Below are 21,729 nucleotides of genomic sequence, written 5' to 3'. Positions count from 1 at the left end.
CTATCTCTCTCCGTCTCTCTTGCCTCTGTCTCTGCTTCTGTCTCTCCCCTCTCCCTCTGTCTGTCTGTCTCTGTCTCTCTCTCCTCTCTCTGTCTCTTTCTCCTCTCTGTCTCTGCTTCTGTCTCTCTCTTCTCTGTCTCTCTCCATCTCTCTCTCTCTCTCTCTCTCTCTCTCTCTCTCTGTCTGTTTATGTCTCTCTCTCATCAGCCCGAGGCAGGAGGTGACACAGGGGGAAGTCTGATGGGCTGTTGATGACATACGGCACTTTTGCCACTTTCTGTGGTTCTAAACTCACCCACTGGTGGGATGGCGAGAGAGGCCTGGGACTCTCAGCTGAGTCTCGGGAAGAGCTGCAGAGGCACAAACAGGAAAGAGCTGGAGTCTAGGCCGCCCTCCCTCCCGCCCTCCCTTCCTCCTCTGGTTTTGGGGCCACACCTGGCAGTGCTCACCGCTCACTCCTGGTAGAGCGCGGGGAACCATGTACGGTGCCGGGTACCGACCCCGGCTAAGCCCCGAGCAAGGCCGAGCGGTGAAGGCTTAGGCGGGGAACAGGTGCGTGTGCATCTCTGCCCCGTGGGTGCGGGGAGGGAACACGCATCTTCACAATCTGGCGAGGCTGCGAGGTGCACGGGAAACGGAGCCAACTTGCCATCAGCAGAACGCCCTGTCACCGCCTTGTCACCGCAGGGGTCCTCCAGGGCCCCCTGCTGTGTCAGGGCTGCTCCCCGCCGAGGCGGGGGGGGGGGACACCCCCCGGGATCTGGAGTGCCAGCTCCCGAGAGGCTGGGAGCTCCCGGGCCAGGGCCTTGTCCTGCAGCCCAACAGCCCGTTCTGTGATTTCTCTCAACACGCCCTCGACGCCCTTCTGAGCTGCTCCCTGCCTGCGCCCCGCCCCTTCCGGCAGGAAGTTCACGGGGTTCCAGACCCTGAGCAGAGCTACGGTCCCCGAGGGATGAGCTTGTGAGAGTCTGGGGCTGGAGAGACTCGGGGGTTTGGGCAGTTGCCTCGCACCCGGCTGACCCCCGTTCCAACACCACAGAGGATCCCCGAGCCCCACTAGGAATGATTCTTCCACCCCAAGACAAAACCCCCCAAACATACTCCGGTCTTTCTAAGTTGCGGGATGAGATCATCGTGCCTGGGGTCACTGGGCTCTTAAGACTGACCCCGGCACCTTCTCATGTCCACACCTGGCTCGGGTCCACTTCGGGTCACCTGGGCGGAAACTGGGACCACGCGCGACCTGGGACAGATGTCCGCCAGCCCCTCTGCGTCCAGGCCCAGGTCTAGAAGACTCTTAGCACAAGAATTGTCAGAACTGTCGGCTCTGCCCTTGGGCTCCCATTTCTTGGGACTCCCCAGCCCACGGATACACGAGGCCCAGCCACAAAGACAGGCAGCCCCGGCCAAGAAGCACGTGTCCTGGTTGGTGACGGAGGTGGAGAAGACCTGGAGAAAGGCTGGGGCGGGGGCCACTTTGGGAAGGGAAGACATTCCCTGGGCCGTCCACCGTGCCCTGCCTAAGCCAACGCTGGCCGGGCTGCTGGACAGGAGAGGGAGACTCTGAATCATCCTGGACCCTGTGGGACAGTGCTCACTGCCCGGTGGGTCGGCCGCATACCATTCTGGTTTGTTCTGGGCCACACCCAGTGATGCTCGGAGCTGACTCCTGACTCTGCACTTGGGAATCGCTCCTGGTGGTACCCAGGGACCCTATGGGGTGTTGGGGATGGAACCTGGGTCAGCGGAGAGCAGGGCAAGGGCGCTCCCCACCGTCCTGCGGCTCCGGCCCCCACTCCTGTAGGGGAACACTTTGGGGCGTCTGAGCCCTTTGGATTCGGGGACTGTGAACCCACAGGGTAAAGGCCTGTGGCTCACGCTGCTCTTCACACAGGGGTCACACATCAAAATTATGGGCCAGCATCACTGCTAGTGGAAAATTCGCTAAGATTATCGTGTGTGTGTGTGTGTGTGTGGGTGGGTGTGTGTATGTGTGTGTGCGCGCGTGCTCAGGGATCATGCCTGGGATTGAACCTGGGCCAGCTGCATGGAAGGCCTTAACCCCTTACTAGCTCTTGAACCCCCGAAAACAAGATGATTTCTTTTTTTTCTTTTCTTTTTTTTTGCTTTTTGGGTCACACCTGGCGATGCTCAGGGGTCACTCCTGGCTCTGCACTCAGGAATCACTCCTGGCGGTGCTCCGGGGACCATATGGGATGCTGGGAATCAAACCTGGGTCAGCCACATGCAAGACAAACACCCTACCTGCTGTGCTATCGCTCCAGCCCCCCAAAAAGATGATTTAAAAATAATTGAGATAACGGGCCAGAGCAAGAGCACAGCAACTAAGGCGTTTTTTGCCGTGCACAGGGCTGACCCAGGTTCAATTCCCGGTATCCCATGAGTTCCCTGAACCCCATCAGGAGAGTCAGGCGCCCCCCCAATAAAAACAAAACAAACATCCTCTCCGCACAATCCTCCGATGTGGGGGTCCCAAATGTCGGCTGCCGGGAACGGCCCAAGCCTTGCAGTTTGGGATCTGACGGCAGACCCCTGGGGAGACGGGGGACCTGGGGCCCCTCCTGGACCGGCCCTTGCTTGCCCCAGCTGCATCCCCGCCCAAGACAACAAGACGGAACGGGACCCCCCTGCCCGGACCCCATGAGCTGGGGTTCGGAGGCTGGCGGCCGGCTTCCTAGATTGCTTTGCGAGCACACACAGCTGGGGCCGCAGGCAGGGGGGCAGCGGGGAGGCCGGGGCGGCAGGAGTGGGGGGGTGCGGCGGGCCCGGGCCCTCCTCCTGGGCTTCAGTGAAAGCAGCCCCCGTGGGCCGTGGCCACACCTGCACCTCGGGCCCCCGGGGCCCCGCGGCCTCCCCCGTCTCGTCGATGGGCAGATTTCCAGAGCTGTCAGGCGCTCTTCTGCCCAAGTTAACAGGGACATTGATTTCGGAGGAAGGGAGCCCCCCGCGCCCCCTGCCCGTCCTTCCTGGGCTCGGCCCCCGCACGCCAGCTCCCCGGTGATGTCGCCTCTGATTAGCGCTGCCTGGCTGCGGCCTCGCCCCCCGCGGCCCCCGGCCCGGCTCTGTGCTCGCCTGCTCTCCCGGGCAGCGCCCGCGTACCTGGGTGATGGGCACTTGCCCCGGTCCCCAGGGGGCGTCTAGACGGGCATCTGGCCGGACTGGTTTCCTGGCTGGCGCCACGAGGGAGTCCTGGCAACGGAGCCCTCGCTCAGCTGGCGGGGGGGGGGGGGGGGGGGGGGGGCTGGCGGACACCAGACTGTGCTGCGGGGTGGGCCAGGCCTGGATGGAGGGGCGGGAGGGGGCGGGGGGCACACCGACGTGTCCTTTGGAACTGGAAGGAGGCCTTGTCCACATTTCCCCCGGCAGAGAATGGCGGCACCTGGCTCTGGGGGCCTCCCTGTGGCACAGGGGCTGGTGGCTTCTGAAGACCGAAGACTGTTGAGTCTTCCAAGTCAGAGACCCCGCCCAAGAGGAGACCGAGTGGGTTAACCTAGGGGGAAAGGGATGGGGGGAAGCGATGGATAAGAGGATGGGAGGAGAGGAAGGAGGAGGAAAGGGGCAGAAGGATGAAGGGCTGCGAGGGATGGAGGGAGGAAAGGAAAGACAGAGGGAAGGGAGGTGAGATGGAAGGAAGGAAAAAGGAAGGGAAGAATAAAAGTAAGATGGGAAGGAAGGATGGAGAGAAGGATGCAGGAATGGATAGAAGGAGGGAGGGAGAAGGGAATGAAGGAGGGAGGGGAGAGAAAGAGCTAAGAAGGGACAGAGAAAGGGAAGGAGAGAATGAGGGAAGGAAAAAAGATGGGAGGAAGAGGAGAGTAAGAAGGAGAAGGAGGAGGAGAGGATAAGGAGGAAGAAGAGGGTAGGAATAGGAGGAGGAGAGAAAGAGGGGTGTAGGAAGAGGAGGAGGAGGAGGAAGAGGAGTAAGAGGGGTGTAGGAAGAGGAGGAGGAGGAGGAGGAAGAGGAGGAAGAGGGGTGTAGGAAGAGGAGGAGGAAGAGTAGGGGTATAGGAAGAGGAGGAGGAGGAAGAGGGGTGTAGGAAGAGGATGAGGAGGAGGAAGGGGGGTGTAGGAAAAGGAGGAGGAGGAGGAGGAGGAGGGGCATAGGAAGGGGAGGAGAATCTCTATCAGAGGAGCACTAGGAGGCCTAATGGGTCTGGAGTCAAGAGGAAAATGCAGCAGAATTTAAAACTCGAAGGAGGAAAAGAGGAGAAGTAGATCTACAGTAAAAGGCCTTTCCCTGACCTTAGCTGAAGCATGAGGCCGAAGATGGGCAGGAGTCAGCTATCTGCGGGTCGGACTAGCCTGTGGGCAGCTGGTCACCTCCAATGGAGATGAGTCACATCTGATGGCGGTCACAGGGGTCCTCCCAGATGGCCTGGAGGGGGGCAGGCGAGACCATCTGGGCCAGGGCCCGCCACACTGACAGAGATGATGGGGTCACCGCCCCGCCACAATGCTGGTGGACACTGGCTCCCGCTGCAAGCACAGGGCAGCTGGGACACCGTCCAGCCCTGCTCCCATCCCTGGCCCACCCATCCTGAACACAGACCCAGAGAGGGACATAGCGCGAAGATGGTCTGGTCACAGCATCTCTGGTGTGATGCGACAGCAGAAGAGCCTGGCCCGACCCCTGCTCACGCTTCCCTGCCCCCCGCCCCAGGGAGTGAGGGCACAGGAAGGGAGACGCAGACAGTGACCAAGGAGAGGAGCTGGGGCCAGAGCTATAACAGGACAGTGGGGAGGGCGTTTGCCTTGCATGCGGCTAACCCGGGTTCAACCCCTGGCATCCCATATGGTTACCCTCAGCACCACTGGGAGTATCCCTGAGCATCTCTGGGTGTAACCCAAACAGTAAAAACCAAACACACACATTAAACAATGTCAAAAATAATTTCTCTTTCATCTTTTTGAGGCCACACCTGGCCGTGCTTGGGGATGCTCTTCACCTGGAGACTGTGGATCCCTCCCAGCAGAGTGCGGGGACAAACTTGAGGCGCCAGGGGTCCCAGCATCTGTTCCTGCCCTGTAAGCTCTCTTCCCGACCCCTAACACTAACCTTAACACGGAGACATTGGCACATGTTAGAAACCTTTGAAAATTTTTTCAGTATATCGCAACTATAAAAATTAGGGGCACCACAGAACAAAGACCATAAAAATGCCCTGTCCTTTGACCCATTTGTCAGACACTTTGAAATGTCTCAGAAAGGAATAAGTCCAAAAGGCAAAGCTTTCTTATTGCTAAACTAACAAAATGCTGGTGGGAATGCCGACTTGTTCAGCCCTTTTGGAAAACAATATGGACAATTCTCAAAAAATTAGAAACTGAGCTCCCATTTGACCCAGCAATACCACTCCTGGGAATATATCCCAGAGAGGCAAAAATGTATAGTAGAAATGACATTTGCATTTCTATGTTCATTGCAGCACTGTTTACAATAGCCACAATCTGGAAAAAAACAGAGTGCCCAAAAACAGATGACTGGTTAAAGAAACTTTGGTATATCTATACAATGGAATACTATGCAGCTGTTAGAAAAGATGAAGTCATGAAATTTTCATGTAAGTGGATCAACATGGAAACTATCATGTTGAGTGAAATGAGTCAGAAAGAAAGAGACAGACATAGAAAGATTGTACTCATATGTGGAATATAAAGTAGCAGAGAGGTATGAGCTAGCAATGATGCAACTTCTGGCAGAAATTTCTCTGGACTTAGTTACTAAAATACTAAAATACAGAAATCCAAAACCTCACGGCCACTATTGTGGCCACACGACCTCATATCTCTTCATTCTCAGCAATGGAAAACAAATTATCAAATGCTTCCTTTCCAGCAGATCTGACTTTGGGGGGAGGGGGAACTCCGAACAATAATAATGAGTTTTTTGTTGAAATATTGAATGTAATCAAAGTAAAGAGAAAGTAAAGTGAAATTTATCAGCTACACAGGCGGGGTGGGGGGCTGGGGAGGTGGGGGGGTGGGGGGAGGTTTACTGGGATTCTTGGTGGTGGAATATGTGCACTGGTGAACGGATGGGTGTTTGAGCCTTGTGTAACTGAGACTTAAGCCTGAAAGCTTTGTAACTTTCCACATGGTGATTCAATAAAATAAATAAATAAATAAATAAACAAACAAATAAATAAAAACTGATGAAAGTTGTATGACTGCATATTCTCTAGCAGCTAGAAGACGAACGTGCAGCAAAAAACTGGAGTCAGGCTTAATGGGTAGCAGCTGGGGGTTTGGCTAATTGAGCTGAAATGAAAACCACTTGGTACCTGTTATAATCTATTAAAATACCATGTACAAAATTTTCATAGCAATAAAAACGCAGAATATAAAATCATAACTATGCCAGTGTGTAAACAGTTATAGCAGCAGAGAGACACGGGCCGCAGAACAGGGAAGTACTGACGCGAACCCTGTGTGAGGACGTGGGCACAAAGCGAGTTCATGCCTCTTAAAAACATATTCTTTATTACTGTTAATAACAAGCAATAAAAATTAAAACAAGGGCACCTGCTGGGCTGTTCTGATGCCCAAACCGGGCAGTGGAGGCAAAAGCAGCTAGAAATGACCCTGCCCTCCCCTGGCAGCCCTGCCTGTCCTCATTCCAGGGTCCGGAGGCCGGGGGAGCGCCTCCCTGCACCCCTTGATCTTCCTCTGTCTGAGGTTCCTTTAACCCTCTTCTGTGACTTCATCAGCCCCGGAACTGAAATGAAACCTGACACTCATCAACAAGAACATGCCCGCTCAGCTCTGTCCTGTCTCCTTGGCGACACAGACCCTGGGCGTTAATAAATAATATAAAAAGGGGAGGGTGTGAACAGCCGCCACAGATCAGTAACCCCAGTGGTCCAGCCACAGGAAGAGAGAGCAGGGCACGGGAGAGACTCGGGCGGTGCTGTTCCTCCCCAGAACCAGGGGGACAGTCCAAGCGCCCAGATAGATGAAGGGATAAGCGAGACACCACACCCACGGGACCCCCAGGTGAATGAATGTTAGCTCAGCCTTCAATACCCAGAGTGCAACACGGGCACAATATGCTAAGTGAACCAAGCCAGACACACACACACTAGCACAAACCAAAGACACACACACACACTCACACACAGACACACTCACACATAGACACAGACACACACACGGTATGAATCCACGTAAGTGAGATGTCTATCAGAGATAAATCTGGAGCCAGAAAACAGGAGAATGGCCAGTAAGGGCTAGGGGCTAAAGTCCCCTCAAGCAACCTTCGAGAGCAACCTAGTCCCCTGGGCGCAGGCACCTGCCCTGCAAAAGGGTCCGGGTTCCCGTGGCTTCCAGCCTCTCTACACCTGCTCTACAGACAGGGGGTCAGACACTGGTCTAAAGGGCTTTGGGTGAGTCTCCAGGCCAGGGATCAGGCTCTGGGGCTTGCTGGGATCAGTAAACACCCTCGGGGTTGGGTTCCTCCCCACCTCCCAGCCCCAGGAGAGTCTTCGCGGGTCCCGGGCCTTGCTCGGAGTGGCCTAGCGGGCCATCACAGCTCCCGGGCTGCAGCAGGGTTGAGCTCGCCCTAGCTCAGGGATGCAGAAAGAGCATCCCTGTTCTCCCAAGATGCACTCTGATTGGACTGACCTGTGTCACGTGTCGGGCTAAGACAATCATTGGGAGGCTACAGGAACGCCCCTCACAGATTGGCTGGTTCTGAACAATCTCCCCCACCCAAGAAGAGCTACAGGGATGCAGAAGGAGCATCTCTGTTCTCCCAAGATGCACTCTGATTGGACTGACCTGCGTCACGTGTCGGGCTAAGCCAATCACTGGGAGGCTAGCAGAATGCAACTCGCAGATTGGCTGGTTCTGAACAATCCACCCATCCAGGAAGAGAAATTTGGGACCTGGCTTGAGGGACAGAACGTGCTCAGGGGCGAAGCGCCTGGTCCTCTGCACCCGCTCACTGTCCGCCCAGGAGTGTTTTCCCCTTCGCCTTAGAACAACGGTGTCTCCCGGGTACCTTAACCATGGGGCTCCCGGAGCCCTGTAGAGGGGTCTCGTCACCCCACCAGGCTTGGGTGGAGTGGATACCTGGTGGGTGCCCACGCATCCCAGACACCAGCCAACACACAAGATGATGATGATGATGATGATGATGATGATGATGATGATGATGATGATGATGATTTTGCTTTTTGGGTCGCACCTGGCGATGCACAGGGATTACTCCTGGCTGTGCACTCAGGAACCACCCCTGGCAGTGCTCAGGGGACCATATGGGATGCTGGGATTCAAACCCGCTGTGCTATCACTCCAGGCCCAACACACAAGATTATTAAGTCATGAAAGCCTCTAGCAGAACGCCTGAGAGAGGATGTGACTGATGTCGATGAAATGATCCTCATGTGATGGACACACTCAGGTGTGTCCAACTAACCCTACCTGGGACCTCGGATCCCAGCCCTGCCTGCGCCCATGAGGTTCTTCCTGTGGCTGGTGTCCGGAGGCCCCGCCCCTGTCCAGGCGGCCCCCCCCCCCCCGCCCCCGGACCTCTCCAGTAGCATGGAGGAGATCTCGGGCCAGCCTAAGGAGCTGGGGCACACCCTGGTGGAGGGGGCCCAGGCAGCTGCCACCTGCATCCAAGAGAGCGAGACTGCTACCAAGGCCAGGGAATGGCTCTATGAAATATTCGAGAAAATGACGACGTGCTGCACAGACTGCCGTGATTGATGCCCGTGCAATTATCTAGCACAATGATAGATGCTGGTGATTGATACCCATATGATTATCCGCTTGGACGATACCCGTGCAAATGAAAACTGGCAAGTTCCACTGGCAAGTCCCACAAGCTCTAATAATAACCTTTACCGGCAAGCCAAAACCAACGGCTAAGAATGAAGAAAGGTTCTTTAAATATAAAGAGGCCAACCCAAACACTGTGTGATGTGTGTATATGGGGTGGGGGGGTACGGGGTGGGCATCACACACACAGGCTTTTTTTGTGTGCTTAAAAGTAAAACTGGGGGCGATGGAGCAATAGCACAGAGGGTAGGGTGTTTGCCTTGCACTCAGCCGACCCAGGTTCGATTCCCAGCATTCCGTATGGTCCCCTGGGCGCAGTCATGGGTGATTCCTGAATGCAGAGCCAGGAGTAACCCCTGTGCATCGCCGGGTGTGACCCAAAAATCAAATAAATAAATAAATAAATAATAAAAGTAAAACTGGGGATAGAATTATAAAAATAAATGTCTGGGGATGTAGTTCCAAGGTAGAACATATGTGAGAGGTGCTAGATGAAGATTCTGAGCTCCACAAAAAAGGTTGTTCTGGTTTTGGCGTTTTGTTTCTTTTTGCTTTTTGCAAAAACAGTGAGCTGTGCTTAGGGCTTACTTCTGGCTTTGTGCTCAGGGATCACTTCTGGTGGGACCTGGGGTGCCAGGGAAAGAACCCGGATTGGCAATGTGCAAGGAAAGTGCCCTACCCACTGTACTACCTCTCCAGTTGCCAAAAAGTTTTATTAAGTAAACAAATGTCAAAGTCCTTCCTAGGTCTAAAATTCTGAGGTTCTGGGTTATAGCAATAAGGGAAAGTATTAATGTTCTCACAAGCAGACATTTACTCCACAGTTAAATTTGTGTTTTAATTCATAGACTTAGGGGCCCAGTGATTTTTTTTTCCTCCTCTGGGTCCCCCACAAGGAAACCAAAAATTATAAATTATTGCTACAATTATGTGTCACTGAAGTGGGCACAGTTTATCATCAGCGAGGACACATGTTCTACTTGGGGGCACTGTCAGTATTACAGAGAAGGCCACACTCGGTATCAGTTCTTAACCTTCGTGGTTTTGTTTTTTCTTTTCTCAAAAAGAAAGAATCCAAGTACTCAATGGCACGTTTGGTCATTTATCGTGCTGCCTGTTCGCAATTCACTGGTCTGACTTTTGAGAAAAGCATGTAATATCCCCATAGAATTCAGTGATTTTCTTTGTTATTGTCAAAAAATGCTAATCCAGGAGGAGAACCTTCCTGGGTAATGTTAATTCAGCTGCCTGTTTTATATAATAGGATTAGGTTTTCCAGGATTTAAAAATTCCACTTGTTAGCTACCAAATAGACTTCTACAACGCCTATAAAATCTAATTTAAGCCCAACTGGCATCAGTGAAAATTGCTGAGGTCCAATTTCTGTCGAGCTACGCTGAGCACTCGACACCCTCCAATAAATCTATAACAGGCCTTTTGAAGTTATAAAAGGAAACTGTTCAGTGGGATAACGGGGTCTCGTGGGCCCAATCATTCAGTATCTCTAAGGCAGAACAAATGTTGTTTACATATGGTAAGGATTATGAGGAAAGTTTATTTAAACAGATTAATTCATGTTTACATGAATTAATGCCCCCTTCATCATGCAAATCCAAGTTAAAATGATCTTTCTTTCTTTGATTTGAAAATAAGTATCAGGGGAGTCAACAGTTTGGTGGGTTTATCTACTCTAAGAGGCTGATAACACATTTCAGAATAGAACGCTGATACCGTATTTTAAAGGAACAGGTTGATACTGTATTTCACTTTACAGAGGGTAAGGTCATTTGGAGAGGGGCTGGGAATCACGGAAGGAAAGGGGCCCAGAAATGACTCTGTGGGCCAGAGACCAAGCCAACAGTAAGCAGATTTCCTTTGTTTTTTGACTTTTCATTCCCAGGTCACCCTCTGTAGGAGAGAGCTGAGCTGGCCTGAGGCATTCTGGGAATGTGGAATGTGAGGGTCGGGGTGATGCGGAAGACAGGTGATTCCCTGCACCCCGTCCTGCTCCAGGGTAGAAGCCAGATGGGAACCGAGAGGCGCTGGCCAAGACCGTCTCGGGACCAAGGGGAGCAAAACAAGGCTGCTGACAAGGAACAGATCAAAGACGATCCAGGCACTCACTCGGAAGTTGAACATGAATCTCAGGGCTGTCCAACCTCTTTAAAGATGCAAATTGCAGCGAAACACGGAAAACAGTAGGGTTCTGTTTATCCTTTCACCAAGGGTGCAAACTGCTAATCAGGCTCCATCGCCCGGGACGGCCACTTTGTTTATCAATAAACAGGAAGACCGTTAGACTATGATTTTCCTGCCGGGTGCTGGTGGCCAAAAGGAAATGCTGGCAGCTTGGTCACACAGAGTTCCAGTTGCATCAAAACCCAATTATTATTGTAATAACGTACGGGTGTTTGCGAGTCGCACAGGCGCGCTACACATGGCCACGGAACCAAGCGAAACAGATTGGCAGAGAGGGAGCGTGGTGATACAGGGACGAAGGGAAGCTGTCAAAATAGGCCCCATCCTCCAAAAGCTCAGCTGCGGAGGGCTGCTTGAAGAACGCACGCAGCCTGGAGAAGCGTGAACGCGGCGGCATCGGAGATCTCCACGCCAACACACCCAGAGAGAACAAAAACATGCTTTCTGCCTAGAAGCAAGCAACAGCCAATAATCTCAGCTCCGGAACCAGAAAGGTGATGCAACAGGCTGGAACCGGCACCACCAGCTCCTGCACACCCGCAAAGAGAGATGTTTTGGGGGGCCAGAGTGGTAGCACGGCAGGAGAGTGCCTGCCTTGCACACGGCCAGCCCGGGTTCAATCCCTGACATCCTGGAGGGTCCCCTGGGCACGGAGCCAGGAGCAATCACTGAGCATCTCTGGGTATATCCCCCCACCCCAAGAAAAAGCTATTCTTCTCCTCTTCTAGAGAGACCCACCCGTGGAGCAAACCTAACACGCACCACATGTTCAGTCACATACATGTTTAGGAATTTAAACTGCCCAAACCGGGGCTGGAGCGATAGCACAGCGGGTAGGGCGTTTGCCTTGCACTCAGCTGACCTGGGTTCGACTCCCAGCATCCCATATGGTCCCCTGAGCACTGCCAGGTGTAATTCCTGAGTGCAAAGCCAGGAGTAACCCCTGTGCATTGCTGAGTGTCACCCAAAAAGCAAAAAATAAATAAATAAACTGCCCAAACCGACCTTAGTTCTGTGGAGTTTTGTTAGTTTTTTTTGGTTTGGGGGCCACTCCCAGTGGTGCTCAGGGATCACTCCAGCAGGACTCAGGGGACCTTCTGGGGTGCTGGAGATCAAACCCCACTTGACTATGTGCAAGATGAGCACCTTACCCACTGGATTATCTCTCTAGCCCCCTCTGTTTTATTTTGTGTTTAGACGCATCTATAAGATCAAAATACATCTATAAGATTTAAATGAATAAAAATAAAATGGGGGCTGGAGAGAGTACAGGTATTAAGGCATTTGCCTTGTATGTGGCCAACCCCAGTTTGATCCCTGGCACCACATATGATCCCCTGAGCCATGTCATGAGAACCTGGACACAGAGCCAGGAGTGAGCCCTGAGCCCTGCCAGGTGTGCCCCACAAGTAATCCCCCCCACACCCCAAATTAGGATGAACTGCAACCTTCACAAGGGTCTGGCAAATATTAACTTCAAAGGAAGTGTAATTCCCAGTGCACGGTTCTTCTATTGCTCCCACCAGCAGATCTTAGCAGATTTACGGTAGTTCTTTGACTGCTGAAATAACAATGCATGAGAGAAGGTCAACATGCAACAACTTTATCCACCCGATGTCTGTGGCACGTCCTCTGTCCGTGAGCCACACAGCAGTGGTCCCTACAGTTTCCCGGGGAAGCAACGGGGGTACGTGCCCCCATTACAGGAGACGACTGTTGGGCGAGAGGAGCGGGTCACCCATGGCTGCTCTGCAATACGTGCACCGGCCACTCGGCCTGGCTCTCAGCATGCCCCCTGCCTCCCCAGCACCCCCCACCCTGAGAGAGCGAGCTGGGGCTCCCTTCTGCTTGGACTTGACTTGTACCAGTGACAATCGAGCCAGGGACGCCAGTTCTTATCCTCATTAGCCAGTGTAGTGACCAGGTGTGCAGGCCATGGGCCCTTTCCTGCTCGGTGGCAATGTGTGTGCCACTTAACCTCCTGAGTGCCACCCTCCTCTAAGCCCTCGGGCTGATCAGGGCTCGTCACGCCCAGAGAGCGGCAGGAGCCCAGAAGGAGTCCTCCACCCCTACCGAGCACCCAGAAGACAGGAATCGCCGAGGACTCTGCACGGGGCTCACGCCTTCAGCACCACGAACAGCTCCGGGGCTGCGGCTTAAGAAGGGCTGAGCTCGGGAGGAAGGGGTGAGGCTTGGGGCTGGCTCTGCAGGACCAAGGGCTGAAGTCCAGGGGGCCAGGAAGGAGGTGTGACCATGTCCGTTCCCACCCCAACCTGCAGAGCAGAAATACCCTGCGAGGGAAACACGAGAGCCTAGTCACAGCTTCCAGCTCAGCCCGCCTCAAGTGCCCAGGCCCGGGCAGACCTGGCCCTCGTCCCCCTGAAGCCCGAGCATCTGCGCAGCGAGTCAGGCTCCCTGGGCCCCCACAGCCTCCTGAGGACGGGGCTGTGCCCCCCTCCCTTGGTCCTCTCCCCCTTTCTCTCCGTTGCCTTGCCCGGGGCATCTGGCCATCTGCAGCACTAGGAAGTAGCTTTTTGGAGGTACAAGGCAGAGAAGCTGGAGAGAGCGCAGGGGTGAAGGCACTGGCCCTGCCTGAGCAGGCGTGCAAGAGCCAGCTCTACAGGGGAGCAGCCTCCAGCGAGCACCGTGGCCCCTGGGAGCCCCTCAGCCAGGAAACGTGAGAGCAAGCAGGTGTGCATGCAGCGCCTGTGGGAACGTCACAGTGCTGAAGGCAAGGGGGACAGAAGGCCAAAAGGAAATAATTTTTTTTTTGGCTTTTTGGGTGACACCCAGCGATGCACAGGGGTTACTCCTGGTTCTACACTCAGGAATTACTCCTGGCGGTGCTCAGGGGACCATATGGGATGCTGGGATTCGAACCCGGGTCGGCCGCGTGCAAGGCAAACACCCTACCCATTGTGCTATCGCTCCAGCCCCCAAAAGGAAATCATTTTAAAGTAACTCCCCCCCATATTCTCCAACCTTATACAGCAGGTCTGGAATCCAGTGTTAGGCCCCGCCCCCACTCCTGCTGCCCTGAGCAGGCCTGGTGTCGGGGAGGAGCTGGGGGGAGACTGCAGGCGACGGACCGGGTTCAACACCCAGCACCACGTGGTGTCTTGAGCACCTCTGGGTCCAGCCCTGGAGGTTGCCTGAGCACCTCAGGGATGTCCCGGGTGGTCGCTCGGGCAGCACCGCCTCCTCTGGCCCTTGCATTGAACTACTTCCTGGGGCCAGAAGGCAAGGAAGGCATTTGCATTGGAGGCAGCCCACCCCGGGTGTCAGCCTCAGCATCACAGAGGATCCCCCGAGCACTGCCACGGCTCAGTGGCAGGGCAGGTGTGGTCCTCCCCATCCGAAAATCAGTAAATCATAATAGAAGCAGATCCTGGTGAACTACTGGCATGCTTGGCTGAGTACCCCCAGGAGGGACTTCAGACTCCCCACCTCCCCAAAAAATACAGAGTGGAAGTGCATTCTAGCAAAATATGAAATTACTCCTTAAAATACACCCACTACTGGGCGGGAGAGAGAGTACAGCGAGGGGGGCGCTTGCCTTGCGTCCAGCCAACCTGGGTTCGATCCTTAGCACTTCATATGGTCCTCCAAACACCAGGAATAATTCCTGAGCGCAGAGCCAGGAGTAACCCCTAAGCATTGCCAGGTATGGCCCCCTAAACACACACACCCCTATTTTATTACTGAATGTGGTACTGAGTACTATCATTGAGAGACCCCCCAAAAAGAGCCTGTGCTTCAGTGGCCTCAAGCATGCCCCCAAGGGCCCCCAGATGTACCTCTACTTGGGGGTAGCCTGTGGACTTGGTTTTTTAGTCACAGAGACTAAGAGCCTGGATCCTCTTGGGTTGACTTTGTGGAGATCAGATTTTAGGGACCAGAGAGATAGGACAAAGGTTCAGGCAGCTGCCTCGCATGTGGTCACCCCCAGGTGCCGATTCCGTACTACATAAGGTCCCCCAACCCCCACAGGGAGTGACTCAGAGTCCCAACAGGTGTGGTCCCAAAGTCAAAACCACAAAGCAAAACCACCCAAAAGATGGGGTCTGGGTAGCTGAATCTGGAGCAGACCCGTCTGGTGATGTCCAGTGAACATCAGGAATCTCCAAGCTCTCTCTCCGTCCACTTCAGAGGAAACAGCTTCAGGCCCTTGGCTGACTCTTCCCTTTTCATCTTAACTTTGACCTGTTCAAAGATCTGTCCTCTTGCCTCGGCCTGCATTTCCAGACTCCGGCTTTACGGCTCACACTCACGTCTTGCTTAATTAGGATGCTAGCAACGGCGGGGGAAGAAACAGCCAACAGTCTGAAGCCTGCACACCTCTGCGAGGAGAGTCCATTGAGCGCATGAAAGGAAAAGTATCGGTGATCAGGGCCCTAATAAACGTACCTGCACACACCCCACGCAAGAGGCCCCCAGGCCGGCCCAGTGAAGCAATGGGGCGGGACGTGGCTTCGGGAAAGGGGCTTCATTTGGGGGATGGTTTTTTTTTTTTAACAATTACTCCATGAAAGGGAAAAGATGATGGAAGAGGATGAAGGACTTGTAAGAGACTGTGAGAACTCTTCACTATTTTTCTGAGAATGTGCAAAGGTGGTTTCTGTATCAGAGCCTTGAAGAATCAAAAGAACTTACTGAGTTCCAAAGCGCAATTTGGCTTTCCAGACTGCTCAAAAAAAGAGAGAGAGAGAGAGAGAAAGAAAAAGAAAAAAGAAAAGGGGGGGGAAATGCTCTCAGCCTTCAGTTCCCATTGAAGCAATCACCCCAGCACTCCCAAGTCTTTTAATAAAGACAGGGCCTGGGGCCAGGCCCCACCCCATCCAAATTTCATACACCCATTGAAGGAGTTGCAGGGCTTAATCAGCAACTTCCATTAGCTCCGCTCCTCCCTCCCTGCAGGGACAAAACCCCTGTCTCCTCCTCTGATTCATTTCCACCAAGGGACAGCAGAGCCGGTTGTCCATTTTAGCCTAAGAGAGTCGTGTCTGTGTAGGGGAAATGCGTGGGGGATGAGTATCTCTGCACTCTGTGTGTGTGTGTGTGTGTGTGTGTGTGTGTGTGTGTGTGTGTGTGTGTGTGTGAGTGACAGAGAGAGAGAAACAGACAGAGACAGAGAGACAGACAGAGAGACAGAGACACAGAGAGAGAGGGGGGAGAGAGACAGAGAGAGAGGGAGAGAGGGAAAGAGACAGAGAGAGACAGAGAGAGAGAATGCATACAAAATAAAAGCCAAGCCAGGGGCCTGGAGTGATAGTACAGTAAGTAGCAGTAAGTAGGGCACTTGCCTTGCAAGGGGCAGACCCAGATTTGATCCCTGGTCCCCCATATGGTCCCCGTGGCCACCAGGAATGATCCCTGAGCGCAGAGCATGGAGTGAAGTCCTGAGGATAGCCACCGGTGGCCCCAGAAGAGAACAAAAACCAAACCAAAAACATAACCGAAACGAAGGCAAGGGAGCGAAGACGCGTGTGCTGGGCGCTCAGGGACGGGCACCTGTGCGGCCCTCACAGCCCGCACCGTGCGCCTGCAGACACCCCTGATTTAAAGCCAGGAGCATCCGGGAGGGACCCCCGAGCACCGAGCCAGAGGAAGCCCCAGCACCTAAACAGTCGAACGGAAATGACTGTGGGCCAGGAGATGGTTCAAAGGGCTGGGGCACGTGCCGTGCCGAAAGGGTCTCAGCACGCCGGGACTGAGGGCTGCTGGGCGCAGTCCCGAAACCAGCACCCCCCCGCCCCCAGAGAATAACTGATTGTCTCAGTGATGACTATATTTCATCCAATTAGCGAACGGGTCTACATTTTTTTTTCTTTTTGGGTCACACCCAGCAATGCACAGGGGTTACTCCTGGCTCTTTACTCAGTAATCACCCCTGGCGGTGCTCAGGGGACTAAATGGGATGCTGGGAATCCAGGTCGGCCGCATGCAAGGCAAACGCCCTACCCGCTGTGCTATTGCTCCAGCCCCGAACAGGTCTACATTTTATTTATGGAAAAAAAGCCTCAGCAAACTCCTGAAACAGAAACCCCACCCCTGCCTGTTGTTCTTGGTTTTGGGGGTTGTTGGTTTTTTCCCAGTTTGGGGGCTCTACCCAGCCATGCCCAGGAGTCACTCCTGAGGGGACCAATACGGGATGCCGGGGATCGTTCTGAGTCGGCCGGTGCAAGGCAAGCGCCTGACCCACCGTCCTCTCTCTGGGCCCCACTTCTGCCTTTTGGACCTGACCCCATAAAGCCAGAAGAGAGGCCACTGCCAGCCAAAAGAGGAAATGGGTTTCTCAGAGGTCCGTCAAAAAACAACACACCCCAATTCCCCTGCTCTGGCTGACTTGGGGGCCACACCCGGTGGAGCTCAGGCCTTGCTCCTGGCCCTGCCCTTTCAGAGATCACTTCCGGCGGGACTCAGGAAACCGTATGTCGTGCCAGGGACAAACCCAGGTCAGGTGTGTGCAAGGCAAGCACCCCACTCACGGCACTCTCTCTTCACCCCGATACATTATTTCCTGGGTGAAGTCATTTAGCCGGACCAGAAACGTCCAGTTCTATATATTAATGCCCACAGCCCCTGACAGAAAGCCACAATTTTGTCTCTCAGAGGCTGAATTCCGCCCAGCCCTTGGCGAGAAGAGACCCGTTCAGAAGGCTCCTGAGATGGAGACCAGAGGCGGCTGGGCAGAAGGCGGGCATGGCCCTTCTTCCCAGGGGCTGGGCCTGGCTCTTCTGAGCCACTTTGGGCCATAAAAAACATTCCCAAGGGGGGCTGGAGCGGTAGCACAGCGGGTAGGGCGTTTGCCTTGCACACGGCCGACCCGGGTTTGATTCCCAGCATCCCATATGGTCCCCTGAGCACCGCCAGGGGTAATTCCTGAGTGCAGAGCCAGGAGTAACCCCTGTGCATCGCCGGGTGTGACCCAAAAAGCAAAAAAAAGAAAAAATTTCTGAGGGCCTGGAGCGAGAGCATAGTGGGTAGGACATTTGACTTGCATGAGGCTGACCCGGGTTCGATTCCCAGCATCCCTGAACTCCAGCAGGAGTAATTCCTGAGTGCATGAGGCTGGAGTAACCCGTGTGCATTGCTAGATGTGACCCAAAAAGAAAAGAGAAGGAAAAAAAAAAACATTTCTGATGTATTACAGCCTGCAGATCCGCCCCTGCCGTTTGCGGTGCTTTCCGGAAAGGCCGCGGTGGTGTGCACGCAGAGACAAGGGTATACGCAAAGCCGGGCCCCGGTGGCCCTGGGGACAGACAGCCGGTGACTGGCCTGCGGTCAACATTCCCCGAGTGGCACTGGCCACCCCCCTGGGGTGCCCGGAAGATGTGTCCAGAGACCAGGAGGCCCGCCCAGCAGGAGGGCAGCCCCTGCCCCTCCCCACAGCCCGCCCTGCCCCGCCCACCTTTCTGTTCAGGGCCACGCCGTCCTCGCAGTCCAGCACGGCGCAGTCCACCCGCAGGCTGGGGATCTTGCGGATCTTCTTCTCGTCGTCCCCGGGCACGTACAGCACCGCTCTCCGGGGCGTGTAGCCGGGCCGGGCCGCGGCGCTGGCGCTGAAGCCGGCCCCGCGCGCGGCGGGAGGGGGGGTCCTGCGGAGACAGGATGGCCATCGGTCCCGGGCTGGGGGTGCGGGGGGCTGACCCTGGGGTTCCCACTGCAAAGCATGCCCTTGGGCTCCTTGAGCCACTTCCCTGACCCCAGAATAGGCACCGGGAGGTGGGGGGTATGGGGAGGGGCTGCTCTGTCCTGGTCTTGCCACACCCAGTGGCTACTCCTGGCTCTGTGCTCAGGGATCATCACTCCTGGCCAGGCTCTGGGCAGGGGTCAAACCTGATGGGCCACATGCAAGAAGCATGCTAACCCCTGGGCTATCTCTCTGGCTCCTGAAAGTATCTTTATGATTACCAGGAAGGGTCTGATTTGGGGCTGGGGTAATGGCACCTTGCATGTGGCCAGCCAGGGTTCGATCCGCAGTGCCCCGATGGTTCCCTGAGCGTCACTAGGAGAAATTCCTGAGTGCAGCGTCAGGAGTAAGCCCTGAGCACTGGTGGGTGTGGCAACCCGCCCTCCTGCCCCCCCAAATACCCTGTTTTATTTTTTTTTTGGCTTTTATCCAAATTAGGCTCTATACAAAGAGGTCCAATTTGTACACCTATTTTATATACCTAAATACCTGAGTTCCCTAGAAAGATCTGTCGGGGGTGCTGCAGAGACAGGACAGCAGGAAGGGCGTCTGCCTTGCACGCGGCTGACCTGGACTGGATCCTGCCATCCCATATGCCTCCACCGCCGCCCAGCACCACCAGGAATAATTCCTGAGTGCACAGCCAGGAGTAACCCCTGAGCTGTAACCCCTTTGGCTGTGACCCAGAGACAAAAAATTTAAAAAAGGTCTTCGAGGGGCTGGAGCGATAGCACAGTGGGTAGGGCATTTGCCTTGCACGCGGCCGACCCGGGTTCGATTCCCAGCATCCCATATGGTCCCCCAGCACTGCCAGGAGTAATTCCTGAGCCAGGAGTAACCCCTGTGCGCTGCTGGGTGTGACCCAAAAAGCAAAAAAAAAGAAAAAAAGTCTTCGATTTTCCCAGCTGAAGCTGTTGACAATCACCAAACACCATCCCTCCTGCTCTCCCTCCCTCTCTCCTCTCTCTCTCTCTCTCTCCCTCCCTCTCTTCCTCTCTCTCTCTCTCTCTCCCTCCCTCTCTTCCTCTCTCTCCCTCCCCGCCCCCTTCCTGAGGCTGACCCTTACTCCCTCAGATGTCTATACCCGGGATTCTTTTTGGATTTGTTCTGGGGCCATGGCTGGGGCAGTGCCGGGGCAGGGGGGGGGTCCCGACTGTGCTCAGGGAATACAGCTCTGGGGACCCCGCCTTGTGGGGATCTAGCCCAGGACAGACCACAGGAATCTATTTAGCTTTCTTAAGACTCTTTTTACAGGAGCCTGCATTCTAGAATGACTTGATTTTCTGCCCCTGAGCAAGGAATTCAGATACAGGCACCCCGGTTCGCAAGAAGGGTGGTGGTCAGACCAGATAACCAGACCCATATCACATGACCCGTATCACAAGACCCAGGACTGCCCCCAGAACCGGGACATTCCTGAATATTGGCGCGAATACTGATCTCTAAAACCATAGGCTAAGGAGTGATGTCCTTTGAAATGGATTGGTTAAGAAAGTTTGCAATATTACAAATCTATTGGCTATGAAATGCGCGGGCTCTGCTGTAACGGCCGGGGAAGGCCTATATAAGATCTCCTTTGGAGAAGCTCGGGGTCTTGCCCAACCTGCTGGACCTGCATGTCCATGTAGGCGGCTGGACTCTGGCTAGCCAGTCTTACAATAAACCCTGCTTGCTGTTTGCAGTCTCTGGAGTCTCTTTGTCGTTATAGGGAGATCTCGATCCGCGCCCTAACACGCCTGACACCCCTTTCCCCTGCTACCCCACATGCCAAGTCCACCCCAGCTCTCTGGGCCATCTCTCCGGCCCAAACAACCAGGGCTCCAGAAACTGTTCCGACTTGAACCCCTGTGTCTGAAGGACATGTCGCTCTGGGTCCACAGAGCAGCTTCCGAACCAAGCCTTCCCTGGCGGGGCCCATAACCACGGCCTGCAGACTGGGTGGGGGGGCAACTCTGCCATCGATTTCTTGCGCTGCTTTCCGATCCAGATGTTTCCCAGTACAAACCCACCCAAGTATCATTTTTACACACTCTCCGCCGCCTTCCTGCCCAGTTCCCACTCAGGGTCTGTCGTGGAGCCGGACCACCATCCTTTTGTTCTTTTTTTTTTTAGGGGGGGCACACCTGGTGGTGCTCTGTGCTCAGGAGTGAGCCTGGTGCTGCCCAGGGGACCCCGGGGGGTGCCGGTGCGGGGTCTGAGTCAGCCTGGCCGAGTGCAAGGCAAACGCCTTCCTGCTGTGCTGCTTGCGGCTGACCACAATGAAAGAGCCGCGAGTGGCCAGATCAGGCAGCGTGGACGCCCCCAGCGCACAAATACAAATATCTGGAGGAAAACGCAAGGCTTGTAGATTGTGTATCCAGTGAACGCTGAGTCCCAGGGGTGGGGGGTGGGGCTCAATTACAGGACCTTCCCTGACACCCGTGAGTCCCCGGACCCCAGGAAACCCCCAATGATCATCACTGCCCCCCCCACAAGGGATAGTTCTGCCTGCAAAGAGTGGGCAATGACCCGGGGGCCCGAGCGATAGCACACCTTGCACAGAGCTGACCGGGTTCGATCCCCGGCATCCCATAGGGTCCCCTGAGGACGGCCGGGAGTGATTCCGGAGGCCAGATCCAGGAGGAACCCCTGAGTATTGCTGGGTGTGGTCCCCAAAATGAGCAAACCAAAGAGTGAGCCGTGCCCAGGTCAGTGTGGAGGCTGGTCTGCACCCATTCCCGGTGCCTGGGGGAGCCACGGCTCCAGGGCCAACCTTGGCGGTCCCAAGGGAAAATGGGAGTGGGGAAGGGGGGTGGCTAAGGAGGGATGCCAGCTGCACAGGCTAGCTGAGGGCTGGGAGGGGAAAGCGGGTGCCTGGAGACACGGGGGAGGGGGGAGAGGGAGGGGGAGGAGAAAAGTGAATCCTGGAGGGGAGCATGGCCAGGGGGTCAGGGGTTGGAGACTCGCTGTAAGCTGTGCTCAGGGTTCAGGGGACTACATGGGGTGCTGGGGACTGGACCCTGGTCAGCCGCATGCAGGCAAGTGCCCTCCCTACT

The 21,729-nt window shown here is 54.9% G+C and overlaps 1 protein-coding gene across 1 annotated transcript in view; it reads right to left on the bottom strand.

Annotated features, from left to right (window-relative positions):
• CLYBL (citramalyl-CoA lyase) overlaps nucleotides 1–21,729 on the bottom strand; it is a 156,521-nt gene that overhangs the window by 48,383 nt on the left and 86,409 nt on the right. Inside the window, exon 2 of the mRNA XM_055119956.1 lies at nucleotides 18,413–18,599. Within this exon, the coding sequence (XP_054975931.1) occupies nucleotides 18,413–18,599 (187 nt within the window). The remainder of the gene's footprint in view (nucleotides 1–18,412; nucleotides 18,600–21,729) is intronic.

This window comes from Sorex araneus, chromosome 1, assembly GCF_027595985.1.
Source record: "Sorex araneus isolate mSorAra2 chromosome 1, mSorAra2.pri, whole genome shotgun sequence".
Lineage (NCBI taxonomy): Eukaryota > Metazoa > Chordata > Mammalia > Eulipotyphla > Soricidae > Sorex > Sorex araneus.
This window is presented reverse-complemented; position numbering and strand designations above follow the sequence as displayed.